The sequence below is a fragment of the Cannabis sativa genome, chromosome X, assembly GCF_029168945.1.
Source record: "Cannabis sativa cultivar Pink pepper isolate KNU-18-1 chromosome X, ASM2916894v1, whole genome shotgun sequence".
NCBI classification, from domain to species: Eukaryota; Viridiplantae; Streptophyta; class Magnoliopsida; order Rosales; family Cannabaceae; genus Cannabis; species Cannabis sativa.
Window position 1 is genome coordinate 85,297,087 of NC_083610.1, and position 25,920 is coordinate 85,323,006.

General features: G+C 31.5%; 3 protein-coding genes across 3 annotated transcripts; 2 read left to right on the forward strand and 1 right to left on the reverse strand.

Annotated features, from left to right (window-relative positions):
- Positions 1-6,720: 6,720 nt before the first annotated feature.
- Positions 6,721-11,373, reverse strand: LOC115702313 (basic leucine zipper 9). The gene is made up of 6 exons (XM_030629758.2): positions 11,010-11,373; positions 8,524-8,653; positions 7,559-7,748; positions 7,386-7,461; positions 7,176-7,301; positions 6,721-7,082 (listed from the first exon to the last, which is right to left on the reverse strand). The coding sequence occupies exons 1-6, from the start codon at positions 11,256-11,258 to the stop codon at positions 6,870-6,872; spliced, it is 984 nt and encodes a 327-aa protein (XP_030485618.2). The 5' UTR covers positions 11,259-11,373; the 3' UTR covers positions 6,721-6,869.
- Positions 11,374-16,047: 4,674 nt separating this feature from the next.
- On the forward strand, positions 16,048-16,443 carry LOC133032420 (uncharacterized). The gene has a single exon (XM_061106355.1). The coding sequence runs from the start codon at positions 16,048-16,050 to the stop codon at positions 16,441-16,443; it is 396 nt and encodes a 131-aa protein (XP_060962338.1).
- A 4,015-nt stretch (positions 16,444-20,458) lies between these two features.
- LOC115702314 (UDP-galactose transporter 1) lies at positions 20,459-24,324 on the forward strand. Its single transcript, XM_030629759.2, has 5 exons — positions 20,459-21,209; positions 22,135-22,384; positions 22,548-22,755; positions 23,287-23,518; positions 23,855-24,324. The coding sequence occupies exons 1-5, from the start codon at positions 21,099-21,101 to the stop codon at positions 24,083-24,085; spliced, it is 1,032 nt and encodes a 343-aa protein (XP_030485619.1). The 5' UTR covers positions 20,459-21,098; the 3' UTR covers positions 24,086-24,324.
- The last annotated feature ends 1,596 nt before the right edge of the window (positions 24,325-25,920 follow it).

Below are 25,920 nucleotides of genomic sequence, written 5' to 3' on the forward strand. Positions count from 1 at the left end.
TTGAAATAGAAAAGAACATAGAAAAATTAAAGAGAAGAGAAAGAACTAGTTGAAGCAATTGATCCGGGTCGCCACAAGCCGCTCTTCTAGCCTCCTCCTTTGTTTCTAGGGTTCCAATTCTGAATAATCCCTAATTTTCACGAAACCTTGCTATTTAAACCAATTCTCATCTTTAAAATTCGTGAAATTACGAAACTGCCCAAAAATCCCGTCACTGGGTGCCCGTCGCGACTGGCAAAGCCCCAGTCGCGACTGGGTTAAGCAGTTTAGTCTCAAAATTCTCTCTGCCTATTCCAGTCGCGACTGGCAAAGCCCCAGTCGCGACTGGGGTGCAGTTCGAATTCTTGGAGATGTCTCTGCCAAGTCCCGTCGCGACTGGCAAATTCCTAGTCGCGACTGGAACTGGCAGCAACACAAATTTTGGATTTTCTTCTCGATTCTTTCGCCATTTCGCCTCAATTCTTGTACATACTTTCTTTAAATGCCCGAGGACCTGAAACAAGAGAATCAAGCGTAATATAGCCCTAAAACTAGAAACAAAGAGTGAAAACTAACCGAAATATGACCCGAATCTTAGACTAATTTTAGCCTAACAAATTCCCCCAAACTAGACTCTTACTCGCCCTCGAGTAAGATAAAAAAAAAACTAACTACTAACTACTAACTACGCTATCAGATAATCATAATACTACTGCCTCATGTGTTGTTCTCTTCTATTGCTCAAACTAGAATTTCAATTCTACCAACTCTAACAATTAATTTAGATGCTCAGTTTATAACACTATGTACAACTGCAAAAATTTATTCAAATGTGAAACATTGTTATAAAAGCTTTACTCTTTCCAACAGTTCCACAGCCCGATAACTCATAAGCTTGCATGCTTACCTTTCTCCACTAATGTTGACAGTATTCTTTAGAATCATTAGGTCTTTTCAAGGCTTTAGGTATTATGGCTCAGATATTCAGGGATAGGCAAAAGACAATTTTTTTTTTGGCTCAAGATATCATAAGCACACAAACAGAACCCACAAGCTTCTTACTTTTCTTTTTTCTAAGATCCCATAATATTCCCAGAATTTACCAAGATTGATAGAAGACATCTCTATTATTTTTCAACATCACTGAATTTTTTTTCTTTTTTTTTCATACATATTTTTACTTTTTATTGTGTTTTTTTTTTCATCATATTCCATTTTTTTTTCAGTGACATTGAATTACACAATTTTCCTCTTCTCAATCTTACAAGTTTTTTTTTTTTTTTCACTCTCACTATTTCCTCACACTAAATGTTTCTCCTCCCCCAAACTAATTATGTAACTTATGATATCATGGATAACAGGGTGAAGAAAAAAAATTAATAGTGTGGTTGCAATTTTTTCAAATCGATGGGTGAAAAACATAACAGGTTTAGGCTCAAAAGGTTAACTAGGGATACATCTTATTCCGGTAGGCTTGAAAGGCTCAAACTATCCAACAAATGCCTAAGTCATATTCCAATTGAACACTATCAAGGATTTCGTCTCAAAAGAATAAACATGCAAGTTCTAAACTATCCTGTCAATCTTACCACAAACCATAGTAAAACAATTATAACAATTTTCACAGATTGAATATTAGCAGATAAACACAGGTTCCTAAGCATCCAAACTAATCCAAAGAGTTAACAGAATTAAGCACACAGTTATTTTACAATTTCAGAACACATCACACTAATCAGCAGTATACAACTATCGTCAAGCTTATTGTCATTCCTTAACTAAAACAAAAAAACTAAAACAGATAATTAAAATGCAGAATTTAAAAATTTTAAGTCTCTCCCCCCAAACTAAATATGACATTGTCCCCAATGTGACATTAAAGAAAAAGGAAAGGAAACTTACCTGAGCGCCACATCAACAAGCGGTTGACGCCCGTAATAAGCATCATGTTGGACAACTTGAAAGTTGTTTTTAAAAATGCCCTCAAGCTTGGCATGTAATGAGTTTGAACCAAAAACTACACCAACAACACAAGACTTTCGATGATGAGCTTGGGGAGAAGCCTTTCGTAGCTCGTAGAGGATATAATATGGTGTTGATGAAATATATGGATCCATTGGTGGTTTGTTTGTCAATATCATTGATGCAGTTGAATCAATGATGTCATGTTCTTCCTCATCCTCCAATGTCACAGTTTCAACACTTTCATCTAACAACCCTTCTTCTTGTTGCTCACTCTTCACTTGGCTATCCATACCCTCACTTATGATTTCATATTCAATTATTTCCTTTTCACAAGGATCTTGATCTTCAACTGTAGGCTCATTATCTTCCTTGTATTCAAATAATGACCCTTCTTCATTGTACCAACAACTCTCATAACTTTCATCATTGGAGTTATTACATTCTGAATCACGAGTCATTGAATTATCACATAAAGATCTCACCATGTCAGTTAAGCGATTAATCTCTCCTGGAAGTGATTGTAGAAGTGATAGTAGTTGCTCCTCTTTTTCTGTTTGTTGGGATGAATTTGGGCAATAAGGTGGGTATTGGTGACTCCAACCCTGAAGTGATGGATTCCAATGCCAATCGTAATCAAAATCTGCCATGTTATTCAATAGATCTATTACGTCATAGCCTCTCATTAATAGAGGCGCTCCAGTTGCCTCTGATCCATACTCAACCCAACTTCTTGTTTCATCGTTAAGTCCATTATACAAGAGCCATGTAAAACATCCACTTGAGAAAGTGGGATAACATCTCTCTCCAAGCTCTTTAAATCTCCTCCAAGCAGAATAGAATGGTTCATTGTGTTGTTGGACAAAATCATCAAGATATAGCATCTGGATTTATCTTGCAGTTCAAACTCATAAGTAAAACATTAGTAAAATAAAAAAAAAATAAAACTAAATTAGTACTAAAAAGATAAAAAAAAAAAATTGAAACAACAAAATTAATACTAAAACTAAAAAGAAAAACCAAATTAGAAAAAAAAAATTTAATTTTTAATAATATTACAAAATTTAATCTAAAAGAAACAAATTAGAAATAAGCAAAAGAATTAACCAAAGTAGAAGTTAGTATAATTTTATGTAATATTAATCTTTAAACAATTCCCCGGCAACGGCGCCAAAAACTTGTTGCGAAAATTATTAATTACTACGCAAGTGCACGCAATCAAGTAGTATACTCACGCAAGTGAGGTCGAACCACAGGGAATTGGATTAATTACTACTAAACTATACTTATAATTCTATTTGGCAAATCAAAAGTATTTATGATTGAAAAAGGAAGAAAGAAATTCAAGAAACTTAAAGAAACAAGTGAATATTAATCAAGATAAGAAAATAGGGAGACGAATCCTGTTGTTAAGTTACCAATGTTAATGTCTAATTGCTATCCTTCTCTTGAAGTGAATGACAGATTATAAATTAACCTAGCTCTTTTCAGATCTTCTAGGTTCTAAATCTCATGCTCTCTAATTAATCTCTTAATTAAACTAACATGAAATCAGCATTAAGCAATAATCTAAATGTCACAAAGGCTATGTAAATACTTTCGTTTCACATCAAAACCTAGACTATCCAATTTTAGCATTCTCAATTCTCACTTTTCAGATTTCGAATTGAGATCATAAAACATGTAAAAGGTGATCAATCTTGCACATGGAAATTAAACACAAATATGAATAGTATTCACAATCAAGATGGAGGAATGACAATTATTCATTAACTAGGAAAAACTTAAACAACATTCATCATTCTCCCTAAATAGAAGTTTAGTTCAAAACATCCATAATCAAATCCATAATTAACATTGAAATAGAAAAGAACATAGAAAAATTAAAGAGAAGAGAAAGAACTAGTTGAAGCAATTGATCCGGGTCGCCACAAGCCGCTCTTCTAGCCTCCTCCTTTGTTTCTAGGGTTCCAATTCTGAATAATCCCTAATTTTCACGAAACCTTGCTATTTAAACCAATTCTCATCTTTAAAATTCGTGAAATTACGAAACTGCCCAAAAATCCCGTCACTGGGTGCCCGTCGCGACTGGCAAAGCCCCAGTCGCGACTGGGTTAAGCAGTTTAGTCTCAAAATTCTCTCTGCCTATTCCAGTCGCGACTGGCAAAGCCCCAGTCGCGACTGGGGTGCAGTTCGAATTCTTGGAGATGTCTCTGCCAAGTCCCGTCGCGACTGGCAAATTCCTAGTCGCGACTGGAACTGGCAGCAACACAAATTTTGGATTTTCTTCTCGATTCTTTCGCCATTTCGCCTCAATTCTTGTACATACTTTCTTTAAATGCCCGAGGACCTGAAACAAGAGAATCAAGCGTAATATAGCCCTAAAACTAGAAACAAAGAGTGAAAACTAACCGAAATATGACCCGAATCTTAGACTAATTTTAGCCTAACAAATCTAAAACTTGTAAAAGAAAATTTCAAGGAGGATGAAGACAAGCACAACGACGGTGGAGGAGGATGAAGCTTGTAAAGGTTTTAGAGCGATTGCGACATATGCGAGAAGTGATTTCGAGGAGGATGAAGACAATAATTTTTTTTGGGACAAACCACTATAGTGATGGTTTAAAACCGCGACTATATAGGCCACAGTTTAAAATCATCAACTATAGTATAGCCCACGGTTTTAAACCGTGGCCTATAGTATCGACTATAGCTGACAGTTTTAAATCGTCGAGAATTCTTTTATACCGATATTTTTTTACCGTCGTCTATTCTACCAAGTATTCGCGACGCTCGTATAGGTGACAATTTTATAGACCGTCGAGAATTCTTTACTCGACGGTGTAAAAATGTCGGGAATTCCAGGTTTTTTAGTAGTGCGCGATCATAAGATGCGAGATCGGGGAGCCGACTGAGCAATTTTTAGTTGGTTTATTAGTTGTCCTCTCTTTTGAGACTTTTTTTTTTTGGTGGGATTTCACCCTTGCTTTATATAGTATTGCTTATCAATCAAAATTTTTACTTGTTAAAAAAACTCCTTTTAGTGAGAAAGGTTTTGAGCAAAGTTTGCTTGAGGATCAGACAGATTATGAAAGACTTTGCTGTTGGAAGACACGACCTGAAGTCTCTCTATTTTGCTATCAAAGCTGAGTAGAAATTCTTGGAGTTCTTGCCATGAGGTTTTGGGCCTGGCTTCGATTTGAAGCACAATGGAGAGATAGCTGACATCAAGACCAGAAAGCACATTAGTGATAAGTTGTGACTCAGTCACTCAGGGTATGGCTCACCTGCTAGAGCTAACAAATCTGCCCAATTTTTCTTCTATTGAAGATACTCTGTCATAGGAATGGTCATTTTCCTTGTAACCTGAATCATGGTTATTGTCTCATCTATTTTAGATTTGGAGTGTGCACCATAAATTTGTTCTAGAGCTTGCCATAGGCCTGCAATAGTGATAACTATCATAACCTCTGTGGCTATGGTTTCTGTCATAGAATTGTACACACAGTAATTGGTCATTTATGATCTAGTTTTCATAGACATGGTTGATACTTGAGATACTTCACCATCTATGCTTTCCATGATAGTACCTGCATCAACAAACTCAGATGGGCATTTGTTAGTTTCATTGAGATATCCATCTAATCGATGGCCTCTAATTGTGGTGGAGACTATAGTTTTTCACGAACTGTAGTTGTGTCTGTCTAGTTTAAAAAAGAATGGCTAATTTAGAGTGGTGAAATGGTGAGAAACTCGGTTGTGAAGCTGAGAGCTGGTAGAGCTAGCACCTAAGACTGTGGATGCTGCAGCTGAGGCTGCAGGTTGGATTGGGGTATTATCTCCAAGATTTTGGGAGTCAGTCGACATGGTAATGTTTTGCTCTAATACCAAGTCAAATTTTAAAAAGAAAGATTTTGATAAATCTTAGCTCAATTGTAGCTGAGGGAATCCATGCATTTATATAAGTAGCAAACATAATAGCAAAGCAAAAAAATGCTCAAACATACAGCTAGTAATTGCCATAACAAAAACGAGAATATTCTTACACAATGATTAAATCATAATTTCACTCTAATTGTACAATCTTTATGAGAAACCCTAATTCTAAAATAGCAATAGATTGATGACACTTGTCTTTTCAAGGACCACACTATAACTGAATACACCTCAGCATAAATTCTTTCATTTCTTCAAACTTTCTACAACTAAAATTTATTGGACTAATTTTTTGAAGAAAAATAATCAAAAATTTGAGTTGGTTTCTGAAAAAAGGGTTTTTTTTTGACTTGGTGTTCTACTTCTATATAAATCAAGATGGTACTTTAATCTATCTCCTCCTTTCCCTGAGCTGAGAATAATTTCATGATGCTTAATTAAAAAATATTAATGCACACACTCCTTTGCTGTTAGCCTAGGTCTCTCATTTTATATTTTCATTTCCAACGATATTAGATAGAGACGACTTATTTCACTAATAATTTAGTTATATATATATATGTGTGTGACACCAAGTCAGCAACATATTTATAAATATATATATAAAACTAGTAAGATCATACTAACTAAATACAGATCGTATCATCTCATCATCAAGGGCCAATTATATAAATATAAGACGCGGTTTTGGTACTAATTTAATTGGGGTATCCAATCACGATTTACCTACTTCCTATACTTAATTAATTATTAATATTGATTGTTAAATACAAAATATCTAAACTTGTATCAAGAAAAGGTGACCACCAAGGTGGTATAGTGTAGATCTGATGATGAATCATATGGCCAAACCCCAAAATGTTTTTGTTATAAAATTAAAAGTACTTGCTAATTAGAATAGAATAGAATCTTTAAGAAGATCAGAGGTTACATAATTATAGAAATTACAATACAAAACACACATATATGTAAGAAAATAGCATATTAATAAATTAAGGCCAAATTTCAGAGACACAGCTAACAGAGTCACTATTCATCATTGGTGGTGCTTGGACTAGTGTGATTGTTGGTGACACATTATTACTATTATTATTGAAATGTGTTGTAGTAGCAGTAGTAGTACTAGTGTTTAGATGGGTTTGAATCAATTGATTTAAGCTTGATGTTAATGATCCACGAGCAACCATGTCTTCTGCTAACTTCACCTGTATAATATAATATAATTAAATTAATTAAGAAATGAAATATGAAATATGAAATTAATTATAAAGTAGTTATGTATGTATATATATATGTACCCTGGCTCTCATTGCTTCCACATCAGATTTAAGGACTCTGTTATCTGTATCAGCTTCTCGGTATTGTTGAGAAGCATTAGTAAGTTGTTTGTACAAACATGAATTTTCTCCTCTCAATTGCTCAACCTGAATCATTTATATAAATTACTATTAATTAAGTTTAATTAATTAATTAAGATTAGTATCATCATAATAATTAATAACTTTAACCTGTATTTCAAGATCTGCCAAATGAGCCTGTTTTCTTCTTCTTGATCGCCGAGCAGACTCCCGATTCGACACCATCCTATATATATATATATATATATAAAACTTAATGGTTAGTTATAATAAGATTAGTTAATATTATATTTTATATAAATAAAAAGGATGGAGAAAAAGACCTCCTAATACGTTTAACGTCATGATTAATAATAATGGCGTCTGTGCTCTGTTCACATGGACCAGCTTCAATGTCAATATCATCATCATCTGATTGTTCATGAGAGGAACCACTTGTGCCTCCTCCTCCTCCTCCTATTGCTTGCTCATCATCATCTTCTTTGATTCCCTTATTAATGCTTCGCCTCCCAACTGAAATTCTCTCAATTCAAATCTTAATTTCATCCATACAAGAATCACTAATAATAGTATAATCAAATTAGTTATTAGTTATTACCACTCTTAATTATTTTGTAATTGCTTTCACTTTACCATAAAAATACTGTAATTTAAATTAACTTTTACAAAATTACTGTATTTTTATAAAACAACCGTAAAACACAAAACAGAACAATTAAAAACAACAAAAAAAACTTAATATAGTACACAATAAAAAAAAAGTACTGAAAAAACATAGTATTTTTTAAAAAAGAATTCGTTCTAGGTGTAAATTTAGATCACTTTTGATTATGTGAGATTTTTCCATTATAATTTAGCATACTATTAGAATAAAATTTTAATAAAATAAATTATATTTTGCATTAGTATCACTTATCTGCATATTAGAGATGCTCTTACGTGAGATATTTGCATTTTAATTTAACATACTATTGGAATAGACTTTTAACAAATTGAATTGTTTTACATTTGTATAACGTATTTGCATCTCCAATAAAAATGCTCTAAAAGTTAGGTTCTACGAACTTTAATTTTTAATTTTAATTGTAGTTTCTCTATAAATTTTTTAATAAGTGAACATCTTTCTAGTACAACTTTTTCAGAAAATAATTTTTAATTTTTCGAAATAGTATACTAAAGGGACCCATAGTATTGTACGAATTATGATATGATAGATATATGTGATTTTTTTTTAAACAAGATAGATATATGTGATATTTTGATGATATAATTATATATATGTGTATACCACAAATTGATGACTGGGAATCGATGGTGGCTGAGATGCTGGGATTTGTAGTGGGAGTCCCATTTTGAGAGTAGAAAATTGAGTGATCTGCTGTACTTACTCCACTACTGCTGCTATTTGGCATTACATCCTGTACATCCATCACCATTCACATTTAAATAAATCTTTATTTATTTATGATATAAATCTAATAACCAATAATTCGTTTCAAAATGAATTTAATTAGATGTCTCATGTTGATCTCACACCAACTTTAGCTGTAAAATTAATTATTAAATTGGCAACTATTAATATTATTAAATTAGGTGGGCTTTAAGCTTGAATTTAGCCCGCCTTAATATTATATATAATGTATTTCAAGATTAACCTTACATAAAAAAGATAAAAAAATCTATAAATTCCTATAAGCTAACTTGGCTACGTACATGCCATTTGAAATCCCTAATAAATATATGAAAAAAAAAATCTAATAAAATATCACATTGGCAAACCAACTTGTTAATTAATAATAACATAATAATTATGTAGTAAATAATATTGTTTTTTGAGAAGGAGATTTATATATATATATATATATATATATTTAATGAAGAGCTTTTAGCTCTAAACTCTTTTAAGAGAAGTTAGTTTTGGCAGTAATTTTCTCAAGAGGAGTTTCTAAAAGTAAGGCTGAATATTTGCACCCGAAAATTCACTTACTCGACAAACTCGACCAATCCAAACCTAAAAAACTCAATGGTTTCAAAAAATAATGGGTGAAATCTAGTGTAAAGATATCATACCAGGCCAGTTTGGGTGTAACCCGGTATCATACTCGGCCAAGTTCAGTTTAAGAAATTTAACATTTTGAAACCCAGTTGTAAACCAGACCCACCAAAAATTGGCCCACATAATTAAAAATTAGGAATAATTACATAAGACACTATTTTTTGTAAAATATTTACATTTTTACGTTCAAAGAATGTTTTTTTATATTTTTACGGTTTTCTAAAAAATAACACGAAAACAACATAAAATCAATAAGAAAACAACATAAAAGTAACATGAAAATAACATCAAAATAACAACAAAAAATATCATACAGATAACAAAAAATTAACAACAAATGAACAAAATTTCAACATAAAAAGACCGTATTTTATGTAAATAAAATAAAAAAAAATCATAAAAATGTTTAAAATTCCGTGAAACCGTATTTTTGTTGTTTTTGTGCATTTGTGAAATTATCCCTAAAAATTAGGGATAAGTTGAAAAATAACTCTTTTTTGTATCCATTACTCAAAAATACCCTCGTATTATTTTTTTTATTAAATATACCAACTTTTTTGAGTGGATTGCCTAATATACCCTCACTCTCTACTTAAGTCTAGCATATAATTTATAAAAGTGGAGACATCATCCATAAAAGTGGGTATATGTAAAAAAATATGAAAATGGAGGTAAAAATGAAAACAAGTAAAGTGAAATGGGTATACAATGTAATTTTCTCTAAAAATTAAATAAATAAATAAGTTGGAAAATTTATAAAAATATTGGAATTTGGGTTAACTTTTACAAATATACTATTATGGAATTTTTTTAAAAAATACTGTATTTTTATAAAATAATCGTAAAATAACAAAACAAAACAAAATAATTAAATCTAACAGTGGAACAATAGTAAAAATACACAATATTTTTTAAAAAAATTCTACTCCACAATGAAAAAAAAAATGAAATTTCAGGTGTAAAAATCTCAAATAAGTTTTCCTAATAATATACATCAGCCCAGCCCAAAAAAACAAAAACAAAAAGGAAAACCTACCTAATATAATTACTAGAACGTAAACGTACTACAATTTAAAAAAAAAAAACTCATATATATATATATACACATTATATATAATACTACTTACTCTTATATGGAATTTAAAAATCTTTAACATATTATTATGTGAAATATATAAGTATGAAATAGAGATTTTGAATCAAAATTATGTATAAATGGATATTAAATTGATAGAATTAAACCAATACATATGAAAAAAATGTACATATTTAAAAAAAAAAATAAAACCCATTTTTTATGGTCCAGCCCAACTTGAAACCCGGGCCTCACCCACCCGAACTCGTCCCAACTCGAGCCCAGCCCACCCCTATCCAAAAACCCGCACTCCACAATGGGCGGTTTCGGTAATAGTATTCCCACACACCCGAAACCCAAAACCCGAACCTAAAACCCGTAAAATCCACCCGATGTGACGTGCTAAAGAAACTAAAAGCAGAAGGTAAAAACTCAGCCAAATATAGCTATATGCATACATATACTACCATGATCAACTTTATAATTGGTACTATTTGTAGAAAAGAAAATTATAATTAGTACTACTACTTTTAAACAATTTTTACGTAGATGGCAATGTTCCATATTTTTAGTTTGCTATTATATATATATAAACTATATAAGCAAGACATAATAAAGAAGAAGAGGTGTATCTATAGCTAACCATGTTTTTGAAACCAAAGCTAAAAGTGTCGGCGGTAGGCTTGTTGTGAGTATCTTCGGGACGCAAGCTCTTCTTTATGAACTCTTCAAAATCTAACTCCGACGGGCTTCGTTTCATCATCATCATCATTTGATGATGATGATGATCTCCACGGTGGGTCGCGAACCTCAACGACGATGATGTCGTTAGGTCACGCCCACTCACCGAGTTGCATGACATGACCACGTGGCTAGACTCTTTTGGCTCCATATTAATTTCTAGCCTCCAAAAATTCTATTATTAATTATGTTTGATCTTAGATAGAGAGTTGTATTGTGTGAGGAAAAGAGAGGGAAGGTGAACAATGCAACTCAAGTGTATTAATAGGCGATAAAAAGGAAAAGAAAATTATCAAGATATAATAATATTAAAAGAAAAGAAAAGAAAAGAAAATAATAATAATATTTATAAAGGTGGGGCGGCACATGAAGTTAAGAAAAGTTTGGACTTTTTTCTTTTTCCTTTTTAATTTCAAATATACCCTTATAGTTTCGTAGCTAATTACGAGTTTGAGTTCTGGTTTAATTTGTTACTCGTAATTATGGGTGATATGGTAATTATAATGCTCTCGGCTTCTTGGCAACGAAGTAATCTCTACTTTTTAATAAATATAAACAGTATAGTAAGAGAAACAACATTTTAGTAACGATACTTTAAGGTTATGTTACATTAAATTATATAAGATTCAATATTTAATGACCAATAGTGATATTGAAATTTAAGAAAATACTAAATACCACTAGTAATTTTTAACATTTCTCATAAGAAAAATACTATTAATATTATAATTAGTATAATAAAATATTAAATCTTATATAAATTTATGTAATTAATTTTAAAGAATATAGCAAATAAACGGTAAAGTAACACAAAGTAACACGTCTAAAATATACTAGACATTAGTATATAGTAAATGACAACTGTTGATTTGGATTTGCAGGGGACATGATACTACCACGTCATATAGTGGTGGCAGGACCAGCCTTAAAAATAGGCAAGTTAGACCCGTGCTCAAGGCCCAAAATAAAAAATAAAAAGTTTCATTAGCTTTTCTTTTAAGTAAAATGAAATGTACATGTATTATAAACAATAAATATTTATAATTTAGTTGGTTGAGGTGTATGATATATTTTACAATTACAATAATCTCATGACACTCATTTTTAATATTTAAGTCTCAATTCCCTCTTGGATGAAAAAAATCATGTAGAGAAAACTTAAGAGTAAAAACACAAGTCATAATTAACTTTACAAACAAGACTGAAAAAATTCAAGCGCCATCATCATTTCTTCTATGAAATACCATTTGATTGTGTCAAAAGCTTTTGTTAAATCCATTTTAACCATGTACGAGAGATGTGCATTTTTTCTTGCAAATCTTGGAAAATTATAACATTGTGAGGAATAAACCTTCTATAGACAAAACTCCCTTAATTTTGTGCTATAAGATGCGTCAGGATAATGCGAAGTCTATTACATATCATTTTAGTAGCTATTTTATAAATAACGTTACAATAAGCGCTGAAAATCACTTATTTGTTACAGGCAATTAATTTTTGACACCAATAATTATTGTAGTAGCATTCACTTCTCGGAGTATTTTCCTAGTGTAAATAAATATTTTTGTAGGGTAAATTATGAATTATATATAAAGTATTCTAATTTTAAAATTAACACATCTCAAAAATATTTATGGAGAAGCTAGCTGTTGGACTTTGTTCTATGAAGGACTCAAGAAAAAACATAATGAACTTGGGAAGGTTAGGAATAGACTGTCTATATACTAAGTATAAATACAATATTTGCTTAGATGAGATGTGTCCGATTTGTGGATTGTATAGAAAAATTATAGAGTATTTATTTTTCAATTGTGACTTAAGCATTCATGTATGTTTTGGCTGGTCTTAGTATTGCAGATACAGTTAATTAATATATTATTGTGGTCAGTGGTCGCCCATTATACTTTTTTTTAGCATGAACCTTTTTTGGGTTCAAACATCAAAGGAGTATTGCTTAGGATTCAAGTTAAAGAAGAATGGTAATTGGGTATAGTAGTGTCTAACACTTTTTATAAGTGACATTTTACGATTAGTTAACGATATTTTTTAAAAATTATCATTTTAAATTAATTAAGATCTGATAGTTAATTATACCAATAACACTATGACATTGAGAAAAATACTAGACACTAATAATACTTTTAAACGTTTCTTTACTAATTAATAATAAAGAAAGTAGTACGTACGTACGTTCGTGGGACAAGGAGATAAGGGGGTTTGATTTGGATATGCACCATGATCGATCGATCGACTACTTTAAATAAAAGATGCTTTCTTTCCCATGCATATATATATGCTACAGAGAAGAATAGTTAATCTTCTTTTTCTGTCTGAATTTAAAGTAATAATCACCTTTGCCTTTGCCTTTTCTTACTTTTTCTTTTGTCATTGTTATTTTTTTTTTTATCTTTTGCTTTACTTTAATTTTCTTATTAACAGTACTTTGTATTAATACCTAATTTTTCAAGTTAAGTTATTAGGAACCTCCACGCCCTCATCTCTCAGCCTCGTATAAGGGTATACATAAATTTATCCAATTACAACGATCACTAAATATTGGATATATTCAATTAGCAGATTTTTGATTGGATGTTATTTTTGAATATCCAATTAGATCGCATTGAATGTTGGATGGAGTGTCTAAAAATTCAATACATTTAACATCTAATCGAACTAATTAATATTTTTATTTAATTTAATTGAGTAATTAAATTTTATACTATTATAAAGATAAAGCAAATATGTACTTATTAAAATTAATATTAATTTTTTTATTAGATAATACATATTTGATCTAAAATATTAGATGAATTTGATCTGATCCAAAAAGTACTAAGTTTAAAATATTAGATAAGCTCAAATTAAATCAATAGATATACATGGAATACATAGGGAAACTTATAAAATATTAACTTTTGGCCCAATCTTTACAAAAATATTGTCATACGGCAGAAATTACTTTTATACTGTCTTGGCCAATTTTTTTTCTTTTATACTGTAAACACCAAAAAAAAAAATTAAGGCCTCCATCTTCCACACCCACGGACAGAACCACCACAGAAACACCAAAACAATCAAAAAACAACCATTAATTTCGATGAGATTGAGAAAAAAAAAGTGAAATCGACGTCAAATAAATAATCATGGCAAAACAACTGTAAAATAACACTAAAATAATTCAAACAAAAGAAAGGAAAACATGCTTAAAAAAACTAAAAAATGTTCTGCATAGCCTCAATACCCAATCCAATAGGAGTTATATTTGCAAGCCCAATCTTATAAAAAAAATCAGAACAAAAAAACTACTAAAACAACACAACAACAAATGTAAAACGATAAGCACATATAACCACTTAATATGTAAAAGAACCACACACCTCAAAAAAAAATTTCTAGTGAACTCGTCAAATATATTTTTAGGAGAACTAAATTAAATCAGAAAATAAGCACAAAATAACCATAAAGAATGAAGAAGAAATAATGTATTTTACAGCATCCATCTTCCACACCCACAGATAGAACCACCACAGTACCACGAGAACACCCAGAAAACAATCATTAATTTCAGCAAGATGAAGCAAGAACAGTGAAATCGACGTTAAAAAAAATAAATTATAGAAAATAACCGTAAAACAACACTAAAACAAACAAAAAAATAACTAAAAAATAAACACAGTATACTGCAGTATGAAACTTATAAAAATACACAGTAAAAAAAGTAAAAAATACCGCCTGACAGTATTTTTGTAAAAAAAAATGATAAAAGTTAGTATACCATGTAAATTTCCCAGTACATATAATGGATACCACCGATCCATTGAATGTTAGATCGATTAGATGACTATCGGATGGTAAAATCTAACATCCAATATATAATTGGATCGGAACTAGATATGCTTAAGAACATTGGATGTGGTCCAACACCCCTAGCCTCATGTATATACGTGTATATATATTTATATATATAGCCACCATTAATACACTAAAAAAATTCACTTTTAGTGACAATTTTTTAATCATAACATAAATTTTTGTTACTAAATATGACTTTTTATCATAATAAAAAATTATTTATGACTAAAACATAATATTTCGATATAAGTTGTCACTAATTTAATTTCATTTACAATAATTATTGTGACTAAAAATATATTTAGTGACAACAAATTGTAATTTTTATGACTAATACTTTTAATTACGGACTTTTTCATCATAACATAATAAGAATAATAATTTATAATTTTTTTACTTAGTCATAATAAATGAAAAGGTATATGGGTTCCAAATATTGACAGCACTAGCAATATCTATTATAGAATCAAGGTTCGGAGCACTCGAAATTTATCTTATATGGCCAGAGTAACCTTGATAAACTCTGTACTGTTAACAATACACTCTTATTGGGCACAAATTATGATCTTACCAAAGAGATTGCTCCGAAAAGTGGAAGCAATCTATAGAGCCTTTCTATGGATGGGAGATGCAGTAAACACAAATGCAGGACTTATAGCATGGGATGCAATCTGTAGGCCGAAATCAAATGGTGACTTGGGATTCAGGAATATACAAAAGTGGAATGTCGCGGCTATGGGAAAGTATGTATGGGCAATCGCTAAGAAAAAGGACAACTTGTTTGTTAAGTGGATCAACTCTGTATATTTGGGAAATTACAATTGGTGGGATTACACACATCCCACACAGATTGCAGCTGGTATTGGAAGACTTTGGTGGCTGTCAAAAATCTGTTCAAGGAAAAGATAAGCCAAGCGGTGTTTGTGGGTCAAAAATACAGTATTCAAGCGGGACACACTATTCTATTTGATGTTCAAGAGAAAAAAGAATGGCCAAAGTTTGTTTGGGATAGATTAATTACTCCTAAACATAGGTTCATTATGTGACTTGTTATGTGGCAAAGGCTTAGGACCAAAGACCGAATTCGAATGTATGAACCAAGTGTGGATCCTCATTGTTTGATCTGTGGAGTTGAAGATGAAGACATTAATCACTTATTTTTTGCATGTTCTTATAGTAAGAAATGCTTGAAAAGAATCAAAGAATGGTTAGAATGGAAAGTACAAACTGAGAACATTCTTGAGCTTCTTGGGAAAATCTCTAAAGCTAAGATTAGCAAGGCAAGGAAGAGTATCTTATTAACCATCATTGCTTCGGTGGTTTATAACTTGTGGCAGGTGAGGAATGAAGCACTATGGAACCAAAAAGTTTGGCAAATAAAGCGCACAATCAAGAAGATACAACAAGATGCTTTGACTAGACTAATGGGAGCACTTCTTAGCAAAATGTCAATTGGGGATAAGACTTGGTTGCTGAAATTGTAATGAATTGTAATTAATGTGGGGGGACATAGTATGAGGACTATATATGTATAGTATGATACAAAGTGAAAAACAATTGGTGTTTGTAAATGTTTAGTTCAGCAATACAATTGATCTTATTCATAAAAAAAAAAAAAAACAATATCTATTATTGTATAATTATGTCATGGACCTCTCATGGTAATTAATAGGGTAAATACCATAACTAATATATATAGTACACAGTATACCTTTCAAGAGCTTTGATCAACTAATAATAATGACATTATTATATTAAACAAACAAACAAATAAATTACATCAGTCTGTAGGTGCTATGTATAGTATTTCATGTTATAAAATATGAAATGTGAATAAAAAGTAATTAAGTAGAATATGACAAACATTGACAGATCAGTTTCATTTTATATGGCGTGAATTAATTAATTAGTTTTGTATCTTGGTCTTCAATAAAAAAGGAATGAACCTTCCTGCTTCTCAATTGGAAATATACAGTAAATTAAAAAAAAAAATACCTAATATTAATGGAAAATCATACATGTATATCATTCATAAATATATATATATTTAGTTGAAAATGAGTAGGTTTCCAAAATGTTAAATCTACTATCAATTAAATGATTTTCTTTATAGAAAACACATTGTATATAAGTCTTCCTTCCACCAATGAGAAGAGGGGTCCGCATGCGCATAAATATTTAATAGCTGCATAAATGTAAACAAAGAGATACTGGTATGATTTTGTTCTGTTATTGTACCATCATGGATTGTAATTCGTGATGTACGACAGTCGTCAGATGAGGGAATTATTTAATCTGATGGCTGAGATTGATCTAGGGGTAATTAGGGTTAAAAAGTAAAAACGTATCCTGATACTCATTTAATGTACTCTGAGACCCATCTAATGTACCACGGAATACATTTCGTGAAAGTACATCACGAGACAAAATCATATCCCTACATTTATATTCAAAATATGTATTTATGGTAAGTACATTTATGTTTAATTATTACCATATATATTATAAAAAATGAAAAAAAAAAAAAAGTTTCTAATTGTATATAAAAATATATTAAAAAACAGTAATGAGATATTTTGCACATATTTTATAATTAATCAAAATAATATATATATTTATGTAAAATAAAAATGGTACAACAAAAGTGCAAGTATATATAGCTTTCCTTGGTCAGTAGTCACGGAAGGTTTTCAAAATCAAAATCAAAATCAAAATCAAAATCAAACTTGCAATCCTCTTACACAGACCTTTTAGTTGCACACCTTTACGTTTCATTTAAGGAAACTTTTAATATTTACATGCAACCAATATATATATTATATAAATTTCAATTTTATTTTCAATTTTAGGGATCTGACTACTGACCAATTTAATATAAATTTTAGAATGAATAAGATTTGTATTTTAATGTTATACTATTACTATGTTTAATGTTAATAATTACTCATTTTTTTTTAAAGAAAGTTGTAACTTCATTAGATCACAAACAAGTTCTCTTATAATTACATTACATTTCTGAAATATTATCATTGCAGATTCTCCCTTTATCAACCCTACAATATTCTTAGATAAATTATGTGCCATATCATTTATATTCTTATTTATATAATAAAGAGAAGCATTAGGAAAAAATAATAAAGTAAAACTTAATACAATCAATAGTATCACAAAGAGGTGAATAATCTTTGCAATCTATATTAATTCTATTTGCCACACTTTTTGTGTTTGTTTCAACATAAGCAATTGGCAAATGAATTGTTAGGATTTATAAAACACTAGAGAAATATATATATCACAGATCTAATCATATTTCTAAAAGTGTTCTAATATAGAAAACCCTAAATATATATCCGTACAAAGCATTGGTAAAAGTAAATAACAAGCTAAAAAAACACATAACAGTTTGCACAAGTAACTATCAAAACAAGGGAAGTATTCATTGAAAAAAATAACAAAGCACGGTAAATCCGGGATAAAAGGCTGCTCGATCAGCTAGTTGTCTCAATATGAAAAAAATATAACCCAAGTCTAAAAACCGCTTGGTCGGTCATTTTTGTCTCGAATAAAAGCCCATGGGCCGAACAAATATATATAAAAAAAAAGAGGAAAAATATTTTAAACGGCAGGGGTCTCAGGCTCCTTGTACGGATTAGCTAGCTTGGTTTGTGGGGGCCAGAGGCCGACGTTCTGGGCGACAGGGGCTTCGGTGTTCTGGTCGATTAGAACTGTAGAAGTGGTTGCCTCTGTGGATTTGGCTCGAGAATAAGCGTAAGCCATCTTTAGGTTGACCTCCACGGAAAAAGTTAAAACCTAAACTGGTAAAAAGGCATAACAAAAGTAAAGAAGAAAACACTTACCCGAGCAGCCTCTTTCAAGACTCCGCCCATCACCAGTTCTAGGGACAACTCATTGTCCGCCCTAGTCAGTTGATCGCTCACTTTAGGAAGTGACTGATCCAGGTAATACTGGAGCATATCCTTGCCCTTCTTGGCCTCCGTGCTCCGTACCACGACATTTGAGGAAGTCTGGTGCGCTAGCATTTGCTTATTTGATTCGGTTCCGTCTCGAGCATCTGAATATTTTTTTGTAGTAAACAAGAGATACAACTTGTGATAAGTCAAATACCCACTTTGATATTTCACCTTTTCATAAATGTAGAATATAGGCAAATTAGTTGCAAATCGAGAAGTTTCGAGTCTATCCGATTTTGCAAAAAAGTGACATCTCCACAAACTAGCGAACAACTTCACCAGAATTAAGAAATTGACTAAGTAATCTTAATATATCCCATAGGCATCAAAAAATACAAGTCCGACACATTTTCCCACTCATACAACATCCATGTTGACGTCAGAATGTCAACTTGGGCGCTGGATGTCAACCTAGGCGCCAGTTACTGAACTGCCTTCAGTAAAACAACCATTACTCACTCAATATTGATCCTATTGATGCGATTCTAATTGTGTTTGAAAGATCTTTTCAAGCGCTTTCAAGACATGACTCAAACTAATATCACAATTTTGAATATTTCAAATCAAAATTTCTTCCTTAAGTTAAGTGCGATTTTTTCGTAGATTACCCCAAAACGATCGAACAGACACTATTCGAGCTCTAAAAATTGACAATTATCATCTAAAGTCAATTTTAGCCATTAGATCATCGTCAATGGTCAATATTAGCCCAAAATAATTTTTTCATATTTTTTTGTTATTTTATTATTATTTTAAGAGTAATTTACAGCATAAATACTTAAATTTAACTCTCGGTTGCAATAAATACTTAAGTTTAATTTTTGACAGTAATAATACCTAAGTTATATATCTAGAACTTCTGTAGGTATCCGGTCGTTAAATTTCAAGTCATTATTCATGTGTCATTTTCTTATTGGTATATTTAAACTAATTTTTTTTTAAAAAAAAAATTAATGACCTCGACCAATCAGGGATTGCTACGTAGCAATTTACTTAACAATTAACTGTCAGGTACTTACAAAATTTTCAGAATTATAACTTAGATATTATTACTACCAAAAACTAAACTTAGGTATTTATTTGCAATCAGGAGTTAAACACGAAGAATAAACTACTACAAATCTTGTGTGTGTCTCTCACTACTTACTTTAACTTATATGTCATCTCGCCAATCTAACGAGTGAGTATTTGCTAGTTTTCTGTATCAACATGGACTAACAAAATTGTGTTATATGTATATTGTGTCATGTGGATAATCTAATGTGATAGTTAACAATTAAATTTAGATAGATATTTTTAAATCCAAAAATCAATGAAAAATTCTAAAAAAAATCCGAGAATACAATTTAATACATGTAAGTAGAAGTTCAATGAAGCTAGTCCTTTTTTTTTATTATTATTATTGATTTTAAAAGTAGAAGGTATATACATAAGCGGTGCACAAGGCATGTAAATGTAATAGTCAAACCCAAAAATGTAAAAGGGTTGGGTTAGTACTCAAATACCTAACAACAAATCTTCCTTCCGAAAAAAATACCGAACATATCTATCTTTTTCTTTTTTAAAAAAAATAAAAAAGATAAAATAATCCTTAAGCGTACAAAATTCAGGTCAACGCCAAAACTCTCTTTTTTCCTTTAAACACAATCAACGGCTCTAATTTTCTGAATCTCTAGACCCCCAAAAACGCTGGACGGTCTCCGATGTGGGATCAGCAGTCCAATACTTGGGCCTACACAATTTAAACCTTTCATCACTAATTTTGTTCTAAGAGTTGTTTTTGGTTCTAATGGCCATGGCATGAGAGGGAGAGGAAGCGTTCTAGAGAGAGAGAGAAAACGTTTTTGTAAGAAGAATCCTGTTATTACATAACCAGAGGTAGATCCCACGGTAGTGGCAAGCTGCCTTTCTTCGTTTTCACTCACAGCTTCGAAATTTTGCCTTTTTAGGGGTCTAAGGAGGTTCTCGCTCTGTGTTTTATTCTTTATCACCTTTGCCTCTCTCTCTCTCTCTCAAGCTCGTTTTACAGTATTTTCCCCCCTTCTTTTCCTTTCTGGGAAAAGGGTTTTTGATTTTTTTTCCCCTGAATCGGAGTTGGGTTAGATTGAAATTTGGGGGATTGGGTTCTTCCTATTGAGTGATCTGAGTCTGAGCAGAGGTGGAGAGAAATGGAAGAGTCTCTTCTGTGCCAGTGGAGCGTGATTAGATCTCTTTTGGCAATTCTTCAATGGTGGAGTTTCAATGTCACAGTGATTGTAATGAACAAGTGGATCTTCCAGGTCATACTCTTTCTCCATTCCTATGGACTTTTGCACAATTGATATTTTTGTTTATTATTCCTTTCTTTTATAAATGGAATTATTTTATCTCGATGTGTAATGGTTTTTCTGATACTCTGTACTAAGTGTGGCCCCTCTTCAGTAATTGTTCTTAACTTTTGCTCACGATTAATGTTCTCCTAAACTACGAATTTCGATTTAATTAAAGTTTACTTTTTTTTTTTCTATATCATTGATCAAACAAAACTGCTACTTTTTCTCTCTTACCTTCAACAGGGAATGTATTCATTACTTAATTCTGGTCGATTTGAATTTGTATTGACCATGTTAAAATTATTTGTGTCCATCTTTAACTGGGTTTAGCTAAAACTTGTAAAGGGAGGTACACAAAGTCTGTAATTGATTGGGTTTGTATCCTCTTTGATCAAGTTTAATCTTTATAAATGGGTTTTAACCTTAATAGAAATTCTTTTTGTCCCAAAATTTGTTTTATATGAAGGGAAACTGTAGGATTATTTTATTGCTGGATTAGCCAATAAAGTTCCTTTGCATGGGATCTAACTTTAATGTATGAGAGTCACTTATGAATTCCATGGCATTTAGGGGTGAGGTCCTGGTTTGGCTAAAGAAAGTGATGATGATTGGTAAACTTGATTTGGCTGGGACCTGGGAATGGTTGATTGATAAGAAAATATTTATGATAGAAAGAAAGAAATTGTTCTCCAAAGATGTTACCATGGTGCTCTAAATTAAAAGAGAATCTTCCTCAAATCGCCAATTGATTTCTTCCGTCATATTCATTTGTTTATTTATTTTATGTAATCATCACTTGTTGGTGTTGAGATCACATAGAACTTGGATCACTTTCATCATATTAAGTTTTCTATTGAACATTAGCTCTAATTTTGTCTTTTTACCTTTGCAGAAACTTGATTTTAAGTTTCCTCTTACCGTATCCTGTATTCATTTCATTTGCTCTTCAATTGGAGCTTTCCTGGTTATTAAAGTATTGAAGCTTAAACCATTGATAACGGTTGAGCCCGAAGATCGCTGGAGAAGGATATTTCCAATGTCATTTGTGTTCTGCATTAACATAGTGTTGGGGAATGTCAGCTTACGATACATACCAGTTTCTTTTATGCAAACAATAAAGTCATTTACTCCTGCAACTACAGGTCAGCTTCAAATGTGGATGACAAAACCTTATAGCTATATGCTCTCTCTCTCTCTCTCTCTCTCTCTCTCTCTCTCTCTCTCTCTCTCTCTCTCTCTCTTGTTTTCAATGCTTTTCTAATCAAGTATTTGTATCCTTTTATCTAATAGCTATGAATTCAACAGTTGTTTTACAGTGGCTGGTTTGGAGAAAGTACTTTGATTGGCGTATTTGGGCTTCTTTAATACCTATTGTTGGAGGGATTCTTCTTACTTCTGTTACAGAGCTTAGTTTTAATATGTTTGGGTTTTGTGCCGCCTTATTTGGCTGTTTGGCTACTTCCACGAAGACTATCCTGGCAGAATCTCTTTTACATGGTTACAAGTTTGACAGGTACTTTATTCTTGTTTCTTTAGTCAGGTCTGGCAGATTTTCCAAAAATTTATAAATTTACCAGAAACTTTACCTTGGATCTTTTCATTATGGTGTTAATAATGTAAAATTGAATTTTATATATTATTCAGATCATACAATAGATGTAATATCTTGTGAATGAGAGGTAGATAGAAATTATCACAGCCAAGATGTGTAAACTATACCTCTGAATGAGGAGTGATCCAAGTCAAAAATTTTATAGGCTTTTCCATAATTGGCTCTACGCTCAACATCAACAAATGTGTGTATATATATATATATGCATAATACATAAACATATTGCTTCTCCTTGACTAGGTCTTCACACGTAAGATGTATATCATTTTTATTTTATCAACCCTCCTTTTCTTGTTACTTGCTTAGTTTGAAATTGAGTCTTCAATTTTTGGAGTGATGAGTATATGATGCATTATTTGGCAAATATTAGGCAAGTTTTATTATATGGTTTCATGCTAATTTTGTTTTTATTTTCATTGATATATTTTATAGCATAAATACGGTGTACTACATGGCCCCTTATGCAACTATGATTTTGGCTGTACCTGCAATGCTACTTGAAGGTAATGGGGTTCTGGAATGGCTTCACACCACGCAGGCTCTTGGTTCATCACTTGTTATTATTTTCAGCTCCGGGGTGTTGGCATTCTGTCTCAACTTCTCCATTTTTTATGTCATTCACTCCACAACTGCTGTCACATTCAATGTTGCCGGGAACCTTAAGGTAAAAGTTTTAAGCCTTTTTTTTCTTGTCTTCTCTAGAGTGTTGAATCATGGATTAAAAATGCTACGGGATCATCCTTGCATCCAAGTGCTATACTGTCAAGGATCTATACAAGTAGTGTTCTGCCCACTAAATATATAATGGGAATTTGAACGGGATTGAATGCCTGTGATCCACAAATTTACAGATAAACCTTGCATATCATATCGGGCTGAACTTTAATTTCTACTGATACATGAACTTCCTTTCATACTTCTTAACTCTTGAACAACAACATTGCTGCATTCTCATTCAAGTACATTGTTAAAATCCTAATGATTTTTAGGTCTTTCTCAGGTTGCAGTTGCTGTCCTTGTTTCGTGGATGATATTCCGTAACCCGATCTCAGGTCTGAATGCTGTTGGTTGCGCAATTACACTTGTTGGGTGCACATTCTATGGCTATGTGAGGCACATGCTTGCCCAACAGCCACCAGGAACGCCCCGAACTCCCCGAACACCTCGTACTCCCCGAGCCCTTATGGAACTGCTTCCCCTTGTAAATGATAAATTAGATGATAAAGTCTAATGGTTTCAAGAAGTCAAGCATGAGATGAGGCTCATCGCAGTTTGATAAGGGTTGATAGGAAGAGTACAAAAGAAAATTAAAATGAAAAAACTCACAGCTCTTTGTTGTGTAAACTGGCATTAGACTAAACTTTTTTTAAATTTGTTTTCCCTACTGGGAATATTTTCAAATTCTTGTTTTGTATTCATTTTTTTCATGTTTTATTGGGTATCTTATTAGTACTTTTGAGTTTGAGACAATAGCTAATAGTTGCAAAGTTACAATCAGACCAAATGGATATCTTCCATCTACCAAAAGAAAAAAATAAAACTTAAAACTTTTATATTATACACAAATTCAATAGAAATATCATAACATTTTAAAACATAACCATAGCATTCCAAATGGTTTCACTACTCCATTAATTATAAAAAGATGGGTTTTTTTATTAATTTTTTTTTTTATTTTTTTATTTTTCAGCAATGAACTTTTATTGAACTTTTATTGAAGATAATCAGAGTTTAATATATCATAAGAAATGACGCAAAATCATTCATCTAAACTATTTCGCCAAATGACGCAAAATCATTCATCCAAATTATTTCATTATTCACCTTGAGTGTACACAAACTGCTAACTTATGTATAGTTTTATTAGCCGAATGACGAACATAAATCAGAGATGTCTTAAGAAAATTAGACAATAAACTAGCAATATCATCTTGTAAAGAGCCTACCTCATCATAAAAAGTAGATCTCAAAAAGGCTGAAACAATGTGTTTACTGAGATGTTCGGAAACTAATTAAATAATTGCTTAAGAAACTAATAAGTAAATAAGTAATGGAGATGGAGATTTTTACATGGTTCGGGTGTTAATTAATCCTAGTCTACGAGTCAGTGTATTGGCCGAATGGCTTTGATGTATTACAATGGGGTCTTACAAGTTTAAGAACCTTAGCTTCTTGTTATAGTATTTCCCCTTTGGCTTTTCTTACTTAGAGAAGAAGAAAGTTTTGTTTAAGGAAGTGAATTATTCGTCCCCCTTGCACAAAGGTATAAAGAGGTATTTTATAGGCTAGGATCCAGATCTAGGTATAAAGAGGTATTAAATAATTTAATATTTAAAATATTTAAAAGTAATCAAATCAAAATAATCGATATACACTTTTGCGGATTGAATTTGAGCTATTATGTGAATTAGATTGGATCCAAAATTTGAAATTGACAATTTGAGCTATTTATGTCGCGAAAAAGTAAAACATTAAGTATTGATTTATGTGCACATATATCTTTGTAGTATAATATACATATATACACTTTATAACACTAAATGTGGCAAAATTATATATATATATATATATATATATCTTGGGTAATTTACAGCTAAACAAACTGAATTTTAAAGTTTGGCACGATCAACTCCTTAAACTGAAACAATTAGGGTTGAACTCTCCAATCTATAGATTTGTTTTGCTCTGTACTTCTTTCGTCCACTTTGGTTTGTTAAGTGTCAAAGTGAACTATCATTGTATACACAAATGTATATATGACAAAATTTTATTGGTCCACTTAATATTAATAATTAAAAAATAATTTTAAATATTTAAAAAATTTAAAAATAAGAAAAAAAATCTCTTTTTTTTTTTTTTTTTTTCTGAAAATCCTAACTCTTCATACTCAGGGACCCTCGATACTTAAGGATAAGGATCTTGTGATTTCTTCGACTTGAGCCACTTCTCAACCTTCGTCGTGGAAGGGTGAGAGTTCAAGTAAGTCTTGAGATTTCTCCGTCCTCTGGTGTTTTTTTTATTGTATCTAGGTTTGAAATTTATTTCAGCACCAACCATGCATACATT

Bases quoted from the DNA above. Each gene is read 5' to 3' on its own strand.
- LOC115702313 (XM_030629758.2), bottom strand. From the start codon at position 11,258: ATGGAGCCAAAAGAGTCTAGCCACGTGGTCATGTCATGCAACTCGGTG. The intron at 7,749-8,523 runs GTATACACATAT...AGAGAATTTCAG, and splicing joins TTCCCAGTCATCAATTTGTG to TTGGGAGGCGAAGCATTAAT. The intron at 7,083-7,175 runs GTACATATATAT...TATATTATACAG, and splicing joins TGGAAGCAATGAGAGCCAGG to GTGAAGTTAGCAGAAGACAT.
- LOC133032420 (XM_061106355.1), top strand. From the start codon at position 16,048: ATGTATGAACCAAGTGTGGATCCTCATTGTTTGATCTGTGGAGTTGAA.
- LOC115702314 (XM_030629759.2), top strand. From the start codon at position 21,099: ATGGAAGAGTCTCTTCTGTGCCAGTGGAGCGTGATTAGATCTCTTTTG. The intron at 22,385-22,547 runs GTCAGCTTCAAA...TGAATTCAACAG, and splicing joins ATTTACTCCTGCAACTACAG to TTGTTTTACAGTGGCTGGTT. The intron at 23,519-23,854 runs GTAAAAGTTTTA...GGTCTTTCTCAG, and splicing joins ATGTTGCCGGGAACCTTAAG to GTTGCAGTTGCTGTCCTTGT.